At 46.6% G+C, this 16,695-nt stretch overlaps 1 protein-coding gene across 10 annotated transcripts in view; it reads right to left on the minus strand.

Annotated features, from left to right (window-relative positions):
- Positions 1-16,695, minus strand: part of MBNL2 (muscleblind like splicing regulator 2) — a 172,651-nt gene that overhangs the window by 51,421 nt on the left and 104,535 nt on the right. For all 10 annotated transcript variants that reach the window (XM_050950253.1, XM_050950190.1, XM_050950233.1 and 7 more), the window contains one exon: positions 3,677-3,841. In XM_050950253.1, coding sequence (XP_050806210.1) covers positions 3,677-3,730 — 54 coding nt within the window. In that variant the 5' untranslated portion in view covers positions 3,731-3,841. The remainder of the gene's footprint in view (positions 1-3,676; positions 3,842-16,695) is intronic.

Here is a 16,695-nt window from a genome sequence, read left to right on the forward strand (position 1 = left end):
GCTCTGAAGAGACATTTAGAAAATGTAAAGAGGCAGAGATCTCTCTCTCATCAAAGTGGCCTCTATAGGCTTTATTAGAAGGGCAAGCTAGCCAACACTGTATGAAACAGCCTTAGGGGAAAGAATAGGGCTCAAAGGGGTTTTAACAGTCCTTGGAGAAAGTTGCTAGTCAAGAATGAGTCCAGCGTAGTCCCCAAGAAGATGTTGAGAGCAGAACCACCACCAACTAGGGTACCCAGCTGCAGGAAAAGATAATCTAGTCATGCAAAGAGTTAACACTTAAAAAAAAAAAAATTTCCACTGCACATCAAAAAAATGTGCTCCTATCCTAGCTAAATACTATCCATAAACTGTAAATCAAAATAAGGAAATAATAAAGGAAAAAAAGGGATTCTTGCTATAGCAGCTTTATGCTCAGTTATTTCACACAATAGCTATTATAAACATGCTACTGCAGCACAATGTTTAGTAGAAAAAATAAAATCTTTGCACTAGATATAATTTCAAGAAGAACCCTACAAGCTTCACTGAATTTTTAGGTATTTCTTTTATACTTTTTATTCCACTACATCAATGATAATCTACCATAGCCTGCTAGCAGTTTGAGACAGAGAAAAAGAACTTGCTTTTTACTCTCTGTTGGTAGGTGAAATAATAAAGTTTGAATGATGATTGTATTGATAGGGCGGAGAAAAGGAAAGAAACATCTATGAGAAATTTAGGGGATTTCTTTGCTCACATTAGTGACAAGTTTAACCAACATCCTATTACATACAAAATCCCCACTAGTTTAAAAGAACATTAAAGGTGTGAAGTCAAAGACAAAATAGTTAGAAAATGTCCATTAAGATTGTTTAATTCTGCCCCTAGTGCATATGCAGTATGATACATACTTTAATTATATGATCACATACTATTTCTACCATATTATCCCTGCCTCATTTAAAGCACAGGACAGACAGTGCTCAGGAATGAGGTAGCTGTTCAATATTTCCTCATCATTCAGTGTGTAGCCCCTATGCCTTATTTACTGAGCACCGCCCAAACCATGCACTGAAATGAAGAATTGTCAATTGCTTCATGGAGTTTTTAATGGTGCTCATCTCTGTAATATTTGGGCACTTCACAAATATTAATGAATACATCTTCACACCTCTTCTGCGAGAAAGAAAATTATTATTATCCCCATTTTACAGATTGAAGCATGGAGATATTAAAAACATAATGTCCAAAAGTATCCACTAATTTTGGGTGCCTACCCTGAGAGACTTAGGGCCTGATTCTTCAAAATATTTCACATTTTTATATCGTTACCATGATGCTGGCAGAGCAGGTGCCAGCTCATGCCCAGACCCCTAGGACTCACTGAAAACTGACAAATGCATAGCTGGAAACCAGTCTGGCTCATCTGTGGGTTAGTATTGTTAAAATAGGTATTAGATTTATAAGAATGTGTTTAGACTTTATGAAATACTTGTAGGATGCTGTTATGTATTAATCTCACTTTTAACATCTGTACCCCCATGTTACAGTAAAAGTAGTTTTATCCGGCACGTCACCAACCAGAAAGCTCTATAAACTGGCATTTCTGATCTTCATTGAAATTCCGGTTTATAGGCCGGTTGACACAGGTCTGGCAGGGGATGGGGCGTGGGAGAGGGTACGGAGCGCAGGCTCTGGGAGGGAGTTTGAGTATGGGAAGGGGCTCGGGGCAGCGGCTTGGGAGACCAATGGGAGCTGCGGGGGCAGCATGCAGGCGGAGGCAGCATGCAGAGCCGCTTGAGCACGCCTCCGCCTAGGAGCAGTCGGGACAAGTTGCCGCTTGCGGGGAGCCACCCAAAGTGAACATCCCTGGATCCAGCACCCCGAGCCCTCTCCTGTGCCCCAACCCACTGCCCTGAGCCCCCTCCTGCACCCAAACTTCCTCCCAGAGCCTGTGCCTTCCACCTTCTCCCACGCCCCAGCCCCGCACCCAAACCCCCTCCCTGTTAGTTAACCGGCATTTTTCACTTACCAGCAACCCCCCCATTCCCCAGCATGCCAGATAAAACAGCTTTTACTATATACGGTTATAGAAGGTGTTTGCATGGTAATCCTCTGTAATTGTGCAAGTCATCAAACAGGGAAGGAACATGAATTAATGTAGAAATGCTGGCTTCCTACAGATGGTGTTAGGTCTGGCCCACCAAGAAGGCCCACTGAAACTAAATGCGCCATTGTGAAACACAGAAGAACAAGAACTCTGTCAACTGCTCCTCCCAACACCCATGTAGAGAAGATGTGCAGGTGGACTTGTCCCATCAACCTGAACTGTGGGGGGAAGGGAATAAAAATCACTGATAAGAAAGAACTGTACCTCTAAGCTGCTTGAATTGTAAGGGGCAAAGATTTCTAAGCATAAACAAAAGTTCCCCTGGGCTTGGCCTGGGTTAGCCCTAAAGTACACATATACCTTGCATATTACAGCAGCTTCTATTACCCTTTTGGAACATAAGACTGCAACTAATTTGTGCATGCTTTAACCTTATAAATAACTCATTTCTTTTTTCTAGTTAATAAATCCTTAGATAGTTTATTATAGGATTGGCTACAACCGTTGTCTTTGGTGAGAGATCTTTAGGAAAACCAAACTTGCTACTAAAAACAAGGCTTCATTTTCTTGCACCAAAAGATCTCTCTGCCTGTCCTATTAAATTTCCCTGTCTCCAAAGTGACCCTCGCTGCTGTCCACTCTCCCTGCTCCCCTCATATTGTCTCCTTTCTCTCTGACATGCGCATGTGTGAGATTGATTGATCACACACACGAACGTCTGATCTATGAAGTCAATGAAAGCTGGCTTTGACCCTAAGTGTTCCCACTGGGTCACAATGCGCTTGAGATAAAGGAGTAGCGCTCACTCACCTCTAATCTTTACTGTTTGTTACAAAGATGGCCCTAACCTGTTTGAAGAGTACAATAGGACTGATCATTTATACATATATACCAAGCTGGTGTTCTTGGCTGCAAGGTGTTTGCTTTGTATCTGGATTTGCAGGAAGTGCCCCAGACTGTCTTATGTATGATTTCAAAAGATGGAACTTTTGAAGCTTGTGAAATCCCATATCATCATTTCTCTTTGTCTACGTCATTCTGGGGCACTTTAGACTTTAAGCTAGGAAGCAAGCATAACCCATGAACACATGATCACTTGTTCCGTTCTGGAAGGAACTAAAGGAACAATCTGAGATTAAAGATTTATTTACAATTATTAAGCTCATAGAAGCAGGGAAAGAAGACACTGCAATCCTACCCAAATGGTTATGGTTGTTGTAACTCTTTCCACTCAAGTGGGGATCTTGCACAAAGCCATTGCAAAGTTAACCCAAGGTAGCTGGGTCTCAAAACCTGAGAGAAAGAAAGTGCGGAGGGCTAGGGGGTGGGAGAAGGAGGGAGGAGAGAATGGGTGAGGCCGAGATAGGGAATGGGGGATGTGCCACATCTATGACGACACCTCAGCACGCAAATTTAATTTTGTGCATATTTTCCAGAATTTCTGTACTTCACACAGTCTCTAAATAGCAATTTATTTTTACTGACAATGAAAGTAGTAAGGTGTTTAGAGGCCATTTTCAGGTCAACCCAATATCACATCTGAGCTTTAATTACCAGCCACATCGTTTGAAAAAGGATACTTACCATTGGCTGAATTGGTGATCCTGGAAACATGAACTGCATCTGCTGGGCAAGCATTGCTGCTGCAGTTTTCTGTTGGATTAAGTTGTTCCTGCCATTAATTTCTAGTTGAGTTTTTAAATGTGTTGGTGGATGAAGATACTTGCAGTTCTCTCTTGTACAACGACCCTGCAAAAAATTACATCAGTTGCGTTATAGCTTTGAATGGCCGTTTGGTGTCTCATAGCAAAATATTACACCATCAATTAAGCAACAAAAATTGAGTTGCAAGGCATTTCCTTGGAATTAAGTGACTAGATAGGAGGAGATGACAGTTTACAGCTATGCCTCAGGCCAGTAACCGTAGTTGGTCACTAATGTTATCAACTGAAAAATTAAAAAAAAAAAAAAAGGCTAATTTTAGAAAATGATTGATGGTATGTTAAATGGTAAATACAGGACATTGCTACAGAATTAATGCCCTGAATATTAGCCAGACTGCTTGAATTTCCTCTCAATAGATCCTCATCATGGCCTCTGATGTTACCATAATATAAACGTTAATAATTAATATTATTAATAGATGTAACATTTTAATTTAAAACAAAACATAGCTTTTAAACACTGAATATTAGATGTATGTTTGCAGAACTACAAATCTTAATATTAGTAGTTTTCTTTGTGCTTCCACTCCACTGTATTGTTGCCCCTTTTCAACTTGAACAGCTAGTCAAATTTGGGGATTCTGTGTGGGTTCCAGTTTGATGTAGGAATTGGTGATAGGTATTTCTCTGATGCAGTTTTGTTTCCTTACAAAGAATATACAAAGTCCTGGTTCCCTAAATACAGGAGGAAACAATAGCAGGAAACAGATTTTTTTTTCTTCACAATTAGGATTGGAATGATTAGATTTTTTATCGGTAAATGTCAATAAACCTTAATTTCACCATACATATACAAATGCTGAAAAAAATATTTCCATAGATCATCATAGAAATTTACAGATAGTCAAAGAAAGAAAAATGCTGCTTGAGAACTTCTTAGAGTTTTATTTAAGGATATTTATTTTGTATATTTTGGCATATAATATTAATAATTTGTGTTTCAGTGATTTTAAAGCTTTGACTTTTTGAATCTCAATGTCATTAAATAATTATTGTCCAACTCCCCCCACATCTTTGTACAACTGTGAAAATTTAAAATTGATAAAAAGTTAAAAAAAAGCTTTAAACTAAACATTGACATTATCTGTCAAAATTATAAAAAAATAAAAAAAAATAAAAAATGAATTCTGCAAACCTACTCACAGAACCAAGAACATGCTTTTCAGCCTGAACTGAACCCTAAAACCTCTTCCCAGGTTTCTTCTGGTGTCAGCCACAGTGTTTTCAGCTAACTTTTCAGGTTCTCTCTCTCAGATCTGGTTGACATTACATTTTGCTCCTGCCATTGTAACTGCCTCACTACGCCGACTTAATAACTCCACCTCCCCCAAGTGGCGTGGAGTCAAGATCAATGTAGTTATATTGATGCAGTGTCAGTGGAAACACTGCGTTGCTTATGTCAACTGTTACCGGCTTTCAGGAGCCACCCCACAATGCCTTACACTGACAATACGATTGATACAAGTGCTCCTGGTGAGGACATGCACCGCTGACATAAGGAGCAAAATGTAGACACACACAAGTGATGTAATTACTGAGGCGGCTGTATATTGATGTAAGTTAGGTTGACTTAATTTTGTAGTGTAGACATGGCCTCAGTTTTTTCCTCTCTTCTGCCTTCCCCCCTTACATACACACCCACCTAAAACAATAGTTAATAAAAGCTCTGGGTGGGTTTGAATACTCCTTTTGTATTAGGTGGGGGCTTATGCATACAGTTATGTTACCTCTGATTTACACTGGTGTAGCACAGCACACTATTTGACAGAGAATATTTGTAGACCAAAATTAATAACTATACGCTGTGTTGATTCAGAAGACATATAGCTAAAAATATACAGAGAGGATAAATCAACATCAGCCTAAAACAGAAATTGCCTTATTTTCTTTTATCTCCATCCTTTCATATTATAGAACATAGGAGAAATTTTTATGTTACTAAATCAAAAATAATTGAACAGTGTGATATTCTTGTTAAAAAGTATGTAGTAGCAAAGTTAAAAAGTCAAGGCTGTATTTAATAATTAAGCCAGGCATAATAAACACTGATTTTTAAACATTAATTTTAAAATTATTTTTTGTAGTGACCCAGCCACTCCGTCTTTATTCAGACCTAATTTCATGGTGTCAAGTTTGCAAATTAATTTGTGATATATGCCATCATGTGCCAGCAATGCCCCTCTGCCATGTACGTCGGACAAACCGGACAGTCTCTAAGCAAACTGTTGAGAATGGGCCACATCTACCATGACTAAATTGGCTTCGTTAGCACTGACCCCCCCTCTCGGTAGGGCAACTTCTATCTTTTCAGGTGCTGTGCATTTATACCTGCCTACTGTATTTTCCACTCCATTCATCTGATGAAGTGGGTTTTAGCCCAAAAAACCTTATGCCCAAATAAATCTGTTAGTTTCTAAGGTGCCACAAGGACTCCTGGATGTTTTAACCTGTAGATGATGAGTTTTTAAATTGAGAAATTAAAAAAAAAAAAAAAAAACAACTTTCCATTGCTTAGTTTTATGATTCTTCCCCAAAGACATACACAGCTGGAAAAATCCATTAAAATACAGAGGTAAAGAAAGGACACTAGTAGAGTAATATAGGTGTTTTATGAAAAATCACCACAGGGAAAAGATGGTTACTCACCTTTGTAACTATTGTTCTTCGAGATGTGTTGCTCCTATCCATTCCAGTTAGGTGCGCGCGCGCCGTGTGCACGTTCGGAGATTTTTACCCTAGCAACACTCGGTGGGCTGGCAGGGCGCCCCCGGAGTGGCGCCGCTATGGCGCCTGATATATACCCCTGCTGGCCCATCTGCTCCTCAGTTCCTTCTTGCCGGCTACTCCGACAGTGGGAAAGGAGGGCGGGTGTGGAATGGATATGAGCAACACATCTCGAAGAACAACAGTTACAAAGGTGAGTAACCGTCTTTTCTTCTTTGAGTGCTTGCTCATATGCATTCCAGTTAGGTGATTCCCAAGCCTTACCTAGGCGGTGGGGTCGGAGTGAGACGTTGCGGAATGTAAGACCGCTGAGCCGAAGGCGGCATCATCTCTGGACTGCTGGACCAATGCATAGTGCGATGCAAAGGTGTGGATGGAAGACCAGGTGGCCGCGCGGCAGATTTCCTGTATGGGAACATGGGCCAAGAACGCAGCAGATGAGGCTTGAGCCCGAGTAGAGTTGGCGGTGAGATGGCCAGTCGGAAAGTGAGCCAAGTCATAGCATGCCCGAATACAGGATGTCACCCAAGATGCAATATGTTGGGAAGAGATTGCCGTGCCCTTCATACGTTCTGCCACTGCTACAAATAGCTGAGGTGAACGCCGGAAGGGTTTGGTCCTCTTGATGTAAAAGGCGAGAGCCCTGTGGACATCCAGAGTATGCAGCTGCTGTTCCCGTCGCGATGAGTGCAGCTTTGGAAAAAAAGACTGGCAGGAAGATGTCCTGATTAACGTGAAAGGCAGAGACGACCTTAGGGAGGCATGCCGGGTGTGGTTGCAGCTGTACCTTGTCCTTATGGAACACCGTATACGGAGGATCCACAGTCAATGCTCGAAGTTCTGAGACTCGTCTAGCCGAGGTGACAGCGACTAGGAATGCTGTCTTCCAGGACAAGTACAGCAGCGAGCATGTGGCTAAAGGCTCAAAGGGGGACCCCATGAGCCTGGTTAAGACGAGGTTCAGGTCCCAGGTAGGGGTTGGGCGTTTGACCTGGAGGCAGAGTCGCTCCAAGCCCTTGAGGAATCTGGAAACTATAGGGTGGGAAAAGACGGAACTGCCAGCCTCCCCAGGATGGAAGACGGAAATAGCTGCAAGATGCACTCTTAGAGAAGAGATCACTAGACCTTGCTCTTTGAGAGACCATAAATAGTCCAAGATAGTGGGGACTAATACAGATGGCGGAGAAAGGTCCTGCTGGGCGCACTTCCATTTAGCGAGGTATGTTGATCGCGTGGAGGGCTTTCTGCTTCCCAGCAGCACCTGTTGCACTGCGGCGGAACAACGCAACTCCAATTGGCTCAACCAGCCAGCAGCCATGCTGTCAGATGAAGGGACTGCAGGTCCAGGTGGTGCAGCCTGCCGAAGTCCTGCGTGATCAGGTCCGGGCAGAGTAGCAGGGGAATCGGGTCTGACAGAGACAGGTTGAGCAGCATGGTGTACCAATGCTGCCTCGGCCAAGCTGGAGCGATCAAGATAAGGCGGGCTTTGTCCCTGCAGAGCTTGAGTAGAACTCGGTGGATGAGAGGAAACGGTGGGAAGGCATAACAGAGGTGGCCCGTTCACAAAATGAGGAACGCGTCCGACAGGGAGCCCGGGAAGTGACCTTGTAGGGAGCAGAACACATGGCATTTCCTGTTTACTCTGGAGGCAAACAGGTGGGGAAAGCCCCACCTCCGGAAAACTGAATGGAGAATGTCCAGACGGATGGACCACTCGTGTGACAGGAAGGACCTGCTCAGATGATCTGCAAGCGTGTTCCGGACTCCTGGGAGGAAGGAGGCTACTACGTCTATGGAGTGGGCTATGCAGAAGTCCCACAGTTGGATCACTTCCTGACACAAGGGGGAGGACCGTGTCCCTCCCTGTTTGTTTATGTAATATATGGCCGTTGTGTTGTCTGTGAATACTGCAACACAACGGCCCTGCAGATGGTGCTGGAACGCTTGGCATGCCAGCCGGACCGCTCTCAGCTCTCGGACATCGATGTGTAGCGTCAGCTCCTGGGACAACCAAAGGCCTTGGGTGCGCAGGTGCTCTAGGTGAGCACCCCAGCCCAGGGAGGACGCGTCTGTTGTTAGGGGCGTGGAGGGCTGGGGAGGATGGAACGGCAGACCTGCACACACCCGGGATGACGTTCGCCACCAGTCGAGAGAGCCGAGAATGCTCGGCGGAACTGTCAGAATGATGTCTATGGCGTCTCTGCCCGGCCGATAGACGGAGACGAGCCAGATTTGTAGAGGAAGCATTCGCAGTCTGGCGTGCTTTGTGACGAATGTGCATGCAGCCATGTGACCAAGGAGACCAAGGCAAGTGCGAGCAGAGGTTGTTGGAAAACTCTGAAGACTCTGGACAAGGGAGACTATGGCCTGAAACCAGTGTGGGGGTTAACTGGCCTTGCAAGGTTGGAGTCCAGCATTGCCCCGATAAACTCTATCCTCTGCGTAGGCACCAGAGTGGACTTGTCTAAACTGATGATCAGGCCTAGACACATAAACAGGTCCTTGATAATGGTCACATGGCTGATGACTTGTGCCTCGGAGGCCCATCGGATAAGCCAGTCGTCGAGGTAAGGGAAGACATGTATTCGACGACAGCATAGGGAAGCAGCGACGACCGCCATACACTTCGTGAAGACACGAGGGGCCGAGGACAGGCCAAAGGGGAGGACAGTAAACTGCTAGTGTCAATGATTTACCACAAAGTGCAGATACCGCCTGTGCGGGGGATAAATTGCAATGTGGAAATATGCATCCTTCATGTCGAGAGCGGCGTACCAATCTCCGGGGTCCAGGGAAGGAATGATGGTTCCCAGGGATACCATGCGGAACTTGAACTTTTTGATGAATTTGTTCAGCCCTCGCAGGTCTAGGATAGGCCGGAGGCCCCCTTTCGCCTTGGGAATTAGGAAATATCGGGAATAAAACCCCTTGCCCCTTAACTCCTCCGGTACCTCCTCTATAGCTCCAATTGAGAGGAGCCTGCGGATTTCCTGGATGAGGAGTTGCTCGTGAGAGGGTCCCTGAAGAGGGACGAGGAGGTGGGGTGGGAGGGAGGGGGTGAAACAAACTAAGGATGATATCCAAGCTCCACCATACGTAGCACCCAACAATCTGAAGTCAACTGGGACCACGTAGGGAGGAACAGGGAAAGGTGGTTGTAAAACTGAAAGGGATCCGGGGAGGCAATTGGTACACTGCTCTCTGGCGCACCCTCAAAAGTTTGATTTGGGTCCCAGTGTTGGTTTGGTGGGACCGGAATTGTTACCCCCTTGAGGTCCAGACTGACGTCTGCGATTGGTATGACCTCGTCTTCTGGCAAAGTCTTGTCTTGGCCAAGGCAGGGGGTAAGGGCGCTGAGGTTGGGAGCGGAATGACAGTCTTTGAGTCTGAGGCGTATGCATTCCCAACGAATACATAATTACTCGGTTGTCCTTTAGACTCTGCAGTCTGGGGTCCGTCTTTTGCGAGAACAAGCCTTGTCCATCAAACGGCAAGTCTTGTATGGTATGTTGCAGCTCAGGTGGCAGGCCGGACACTTGCAACCATGATATATGTCACATGGCTATGCCAGAGGCGACCGTTCTAGCCGCCGAATCGGTGGCATCTAGCGAGGCTTGTAAGGAGGTCCTTGCGACCCTCTTCCCCTCCTCCAGGAGTGCTGCAAATTCCTGGCGGGAATCCTGCGGAACCAACTCGGTAAACTTCCCAACCACGTCCCAAGTATTGTAATTGTATCTGCTCAGGAGGGCGTGATTTTCCGACCCAACAAATCCATGCACCTGGCCTCCCTAGATTTAGGTGCGGGGGCTTGTTGGCCGTGGCGCTCCCATTCGTTGACGGACTGTACCACCAATGAACAGGGAGCGGGCTGCACATAGAGGTACTTAGACCCCTTGGAAGGCACCATGTATTTCTGTTCGACCCCCTTGGCTATGGATGGGATGGAAGCCGGGGATTGTCAGATAGTGTCTGCTCTAGCCTGGATCGAACGGATGAAGGGGAGAGCCACTCTGGTTGGTGTCTCTGCGGACAAGATGCTAATCACCGGATCCTCCACCTCTGGAACCTCCTCTACCGGAAGGTTGATAGTCTGGGCGACACACCGCAGAAGGTCCTGGTCTGACCGGAGATCAATCGGAGGTGGCCCCGGCGATGTCCCCGCTACTGCCTCATCCGGGGAAGAGGAGGATGACAGCCCCGGGACAAGTGGGTCCTGCACTGACGCCTGGTCCGGGGGGACCTCCATCTCTGGAAGATCATGCGAGTCTGGAGCGAGTGCACTGGTTTCCTCTGTGCCAGCGGGGGGAGGTCTGCTGACGGTGGCCTCGGGCACACGGTGCTCTGAGTGAGCAGAGCGTGATGGGCCAGTCGGTTCGCCTTGGACACTTTCCAAGTTTCCACAAGTATCAATGGCTTTATAGAGAGGTAAATGGCTAAAAATGTGTTCTTTCATGGGGATCTTAATGAGCTTATCTTGGCCTTGAAGGATATTCCTGTGGCTAGTATTTATTCTTCTTCGAGTGCTTGCTCATATCCATTCCAGTTAGGTGCGCGCGCATCGCGTGCACATTCGTCAGAGATTTTTACCCTGGCAACACTCGGTGGGCCGGCAGGGCGCCCCAGGTGTCCAAAAGGACCACTGATGAGGTCCGTGGTCCGGGCCATGGGCATGCGTATCCGAATCCCTGTAGGAGGCACTGTCCGCATGGGAGGAGACGGATGGATGACGCGAAGGCCACAGAGGAGCTGAAGTCGATTGGACCAGGTCTCTGCGTCCATTGGACTCTTGTCTGCGCGGTACCGGCAAACGGTACCGGGAGTCGTAGCGGTGCCGGGATCGGGACTGGGACCTGCGACCAGTGCGGTGCTGGGAGGTCGACCGGTACCTTACATCTCCATGCCAAGATCGGTTGCGAGAGGTACGGCGGTGCCGGGATCTGGACGGGGCCGAGAGTACCGTGATGGAGACCGGGATCTCGAGCGGTGCCGCGAGTACGACAGGTACCAGGATGGAGAGCAGTACCGGGACTGCGAGCGGCGCCAGGATCGGGAGCGATGGTGGGACCGAGAGTGTCCGCGGGACCTGGATCAGGACTGGCGGCGTTCGATAGTGCCCGGCGAAGATGGCCTCATCATGGCAGGCTTGCCCAATGACTGAACAACCCACACCGGCGGTGCCGGGGGTTGGGGCAGCTCAGGCTCCGTCAAAGCAATTAGTTCCCGAGCTGTGGAGAAGGTCTCCGGCGTGGAGGGCACGACAAGCTCGACCACAGCGTGCGCCGGGGAGCTGGTAGGCACTGGATTCGACGGCTTCTGTGAGACCGGAATCAACGGTGCGGAGGCAAGTGGTGCCGCCGTAGTTGATAGTGCCGGGCGGTCCACCTTGGATGTACGCTCCGACTGCGGCATAGATACAGGTGCCGCAGGAGCCTTGTGCCTCTTGCTCCTCGGGGAGAGGGATCGGTGCCGGCCAGAAAGTTGAGCCGGTGAAGGCTGGTGCCGAGGAGCCTTTACTGGAACCGTGCGCTCTGGTGCAGAGGGGGCACTTGTCCCCGGTGCCGGAGTCGGTGCCGAGGATGGAGAAGTTAGAGCTGCCTCCATCAAAAGTTGCTTCAGGCGAATGTCCTGCTCTTTCTTTGTTCGGGGCTTGAAAGCCTTGCAGATTCGGCACTTGTCCGCAAGGTGGGATTCGCCCAGGCACTTTAAACAGGAGTCGTGCGGGTCTCCTGTTGGCATCGGCCGATGACAGGCCGTGCAGGATTTGAAGCCTGGTGAACCGGGCATGGGCCCCGGTACCGGGAGGAGAAGGGGCTAGCCCCAGATCCTCTTTAACTATATACACAACTACTGTAAGAACTGCTAATATAAATGCTAACTAGAACTACAGAAAACGAACTATGTACACAATAACTGTATAAACGAGCGAACAGCTAGGGAGGTGGAGATCAGCTAAGCCGCGGTCCACTGTTCCAACAACCGACACGGGTGGTAAGAAGGAACTGAGGAGCGGATGGGCTGGCAGGGGTATATATCAGGTACCACAGCGGCGCCACTCCAGGGGGTGCCCTGCCGGCCCACCGAGTGTTGCCAGGGTAAAAATCTCTGACGAATGTGCACGCGATGCGCGCGCACCTAACTGGAATGGATATGAGCAAGCACTCGAAGAAGAATAAATACTAGCCACAGGAATATCCTTCAAGGCCAAGATAAGCTCATTAAGATCCCCATGAAAGAACACATTTTTAGCCATTTACCTCTCTATAAAGCCATTGATACTTGTGGAAACTTGGAAAGTCAGTATTAACACTATACCTTTGCATGCTATTCAAGCCTTGAGACACTACTGCCTTCCTCCTACCTGGGATAGACACTGATTCTCAGCTTACTGTGTCCCTTACTCATAGACTTTACTTCCTTCTCAGCTTCCACTCTCAAGAGTCCCTTGCTAAATTTTTTAAAAGTCTCGAGTACTTTAAATAAATAAAGTACTTTAAATAAAACACTATTGTTCAAAACATTTCCTTACAAATTTGAAAAAACTGACTCCCCCCTTCCAGAACAAAACTTTCCTGACTAAATCTATCATAACAATAGAAATGGCTTTTGAATGAGGTGCCTCTGAAGCAGAGTCAGAGTAACACACAGCTGTAGAGGGCTTCAAATGATGGTCTTAGAAATTACACTCTCTATTTTACTTATTTTCCCTTTCCAAATCACAAACAGTACTGCAAAGGCCTACTTTTTAAAATGTGGTCCATGCAAATTTTGCATCCTATCACTCATGTGCACAAAGAGAGTTTACACGCACAAACTTTATTTGAGCATAAATGGGTTCTGCAAGTATAGATTTGAACACTTACACAGGACAACATTAGCACTAAAACTGCATGCATTCAAATGGAAGTCAGGTCAATGTCTCTCTTTAAAAATTCTGGCCCAAGAGTTCAAAATTCCTTATTCTTTCCAAATAAAATGTTAGATAAGTAGCCAATTATTACTACTACTGCTACTAAAGGTATCTGAGATGTCATCAAATAATATCTGGGCACACTGTAGGTTTAAAGTAATAAACGCATGCTATCAGCAACCCCAGCAGTACTGAACTAGTTAACTGTAAAGGACAGATGTGGAAACCATAGGAAAATTTCAAAGGAAATTTCAGAACTGGTAGTTAGTGGAATGCCTGTACAAAGAAAGGCTCTCAGAACTCCCATACAATGCTTTTGATAATTGTCACCAGAGTGATGTCTTCCCACACTTGACATACTGCAGACTGCGGCTTACCAACCGCAATAGATCCCTTGTTCAGCCATACCATGCCACTGGTTTTAAGAAGATTTCCACATTAAGAACAATGGGTAGTTTGCCTAAAAATCAATTGCACAGGACAGCCCAGTGTTCTTATGCTTTTTAAATGTAGGGTACTATGTAAGTGCTTAGAATTATTACTTTAAAATAGGTTAAGTGAAACTAGTCTAGAAATTTAAAACTTTTTATAGCTGTGTAAGCAAGATTTAAAACCCACATATCCTGTGCACTCTTTTGCTATTCCTGCATTATGTAAAATTTGAGAAGGTAGCAATCTTGTTTAACTACAGTATCAGTCTCCAAAGTAACAGGGCATTAACACTGCACATCAATATATTTATGTTCCAGTCAAACAGCTGATACAGGGAGGAAGGTCAAATCACTCCATGGTTGAAGGTAATGTTGAGTTCACAGCTCTGAGGCCAATTAAAGCAGTTTCCCTCAAATTATTTGTGATTGGGTAATCAGCCAGTCTCTTTCCCTATCAATCACAGGATCACATGAAATATTCCAATACAATTCTAGATGAAACAGCTTGTTACATTTAACACTCAAATGACAAATGTAGGTGAAAATAACATTATTTCATAGAATTAAACATACAACTCCTAACCTATGAGATGTGTGTTAGATTTCTTCAAGTATATCTAAACTGCAATTAAAAACTCATAGCTGGCTCATGCCAGCTGACTCCCCGCCAGGCGAAGGGACTGTTTAATTATGGCAACAGACATTCGGGCTCAGGCTGGAGCCTGGGCTCTAGGATCCTGGGAGGTGGGAAGGTCCCAGAGCTCAAGCTGCAGCCCAAGCCTGAACAGCTATACTGCAGTTCAGCAGTCCCTTAGCCCAAGCCCCACAAGCCAGAGTCACCTGGCATGGGCCAGCAGCACATGTCTAACTGCAATGCAGACATACCTTTAGACAGCAAGGCTGTTTAACGTAGGGGTGTTTTAGGTATTTGAGGACATATTCAATAGCGCCATACCTTCTGTGGGGTCTAGTCACACACTCCTATTCACACATGCCCACAACCAGCTACCTGCTGGAGTTAAAAACAAGTTGAGGCATCAATCTAGAAATAAAAAATTACACCTGAGCTCCCTCCCCACACCCCAAGTTGATGGTTGTTATGACTCTTGTGGTGTCATTTAGCCTCAGGAAGCTGGTACAGTAAAAGCTGTGTTATCCAGGCCTGTACCAACCAGAATGCTCTATAAACCGGCATTTCTAATCTTCATAGAAAGTCCGATTTATAGTCCAGTTGGTGTGGTGCTGGCAGGCTCCCTACCTGGCTCTACGTGGTTCCCCAGAAGCAGCAACCTGGCCCGGCTATTCCTAGGCGGAGGCGTGGCTAGGTGGCTCTGTGTGCTGCCCCTGCCCTGCGTGCTGGCTCTGCAGCTCCCATTGGCTATGAACCAAGGCCAATGGGAGCTGCGTGGGTGATGCCTGTAGGCAGAGGCAGTGCGCAGAGCCGCCTAACTGAGCCTCTGCTTAGGAACAGCAGGGACAGGTCGTCGCTTCTGGGGAGCCACCTGAGGTGAGTGCCCACCCAGATCCAGCACCCTCAAACCCCTCCCATTCCCCAACCCCCTGCGCCGAGCCCCCTCCTGTGCCCAAACTCCCTCCCAGAGCCTGTGCCCCGGGTTCCCTCCTGTGCCCAAACTCCCACCCTCTTAGTTAACCAGAATTTTTTACTTACTGGCCCATCCCATTCACCCAACATGCCGGGTAAAAAAATCTTTTACTGTATATGGACTGAAAAGCTCGGCTTGTGCTCGTATCAGCTCTAGGGTTGCCAATTTTGGTTGGATGTATTCCTGGAGATTTAATCACATGACAATCTTTAATTAAAGCTTAATCTTTAATTCTTGGAGACTCCAGGCCAATTCTGGGGGGTTGGCAACCCTAATCAGCTCAGATATCTTATGGCAATGGACTTACTGGCTGACTAGAGGCTGCCTGCTTATAGATGTTGAATATTTGATGTGGCACGTTGTTGGACCCCCATTCTTCACTGGCCAATCAGCGGGGTGGAGAAAGCATAGAAGCCTCTTTGTCAAGTACACTGACATCACATGGCCAGTGGCCAATGGCCACAGTAGCAGCAACGACAGCAGCCTTTTCAGGCAAATGAGCCAAACAGGCTAACAAGCTAGATGTGAAGACCCACAAGCTTTTCCTTCAGTTTTTGAAGCTCGTAGCCTGTTTCCTCCCCCTTGGCACTGAACCCTCCAGAGTTCCTAGGTAAATCAGAATGGGGCATGCGCCTTCTGGCATTACCCAGTGTGATCTGATTAGGTCACCTTTTGGCAAATGAACTTCTCCATTCCAATAATTCTGAGCTAGAAAAATCCATGGATCAATATAATATTCCCAAATCAGTCTGTCAACAGGTCTGTAGATGCTTTGTGACATCTGAGGTTTACAGGCCATTACACCTTGACTATTCTAAAATGTCCCAACTCAAAGATAACTTAAAAAATGCAATGCTACCACAGTATTGACAATTTTTTCATGAGCAACAGGATTTTGGAGGGTTCTGGAGCTCATCTCGCGATGATGCAAGAAGCTCCATCCCCCTCTCGAAGTTCAGCACTGCCGGAAGCCAGAAGAGTTCCTCCCCTCTGCTCACTGTTCTCACAGCAAGGGAGGGAAGAGGAGGAAGCACAGGGCTGCAGCTCTCCAGGCCTGGGAGAGGAAGGTGAAGAGCCCTAGGAGGAGCAGAGGTGAAGCTGGGGACTGAACTGGGGGCGAGGATGGTGATAAAGTGATGGGGTGGGGCTAAAGGGGGAAATGGGGGACAGTATTAATTGCTGGGCTGGGGGTGGGAGATGTAGGGATAAGACT

Source organism: Gopherus flavomarginatus, chromosome 1 (genome assembly GCF_025201925.1).
Source record: "Gopherus flavomarginatus isolate rGopFla2 chromosome 1, rGopFla2.mat.asm, whole genome shotgun sequence".
Taxonomy (NCBI): domain Eukaryota; kingdom Metazoa; phylum Chordata; order Testudines; family Testudinidae; genus Gopherus; species Gopherus flavomarginatus.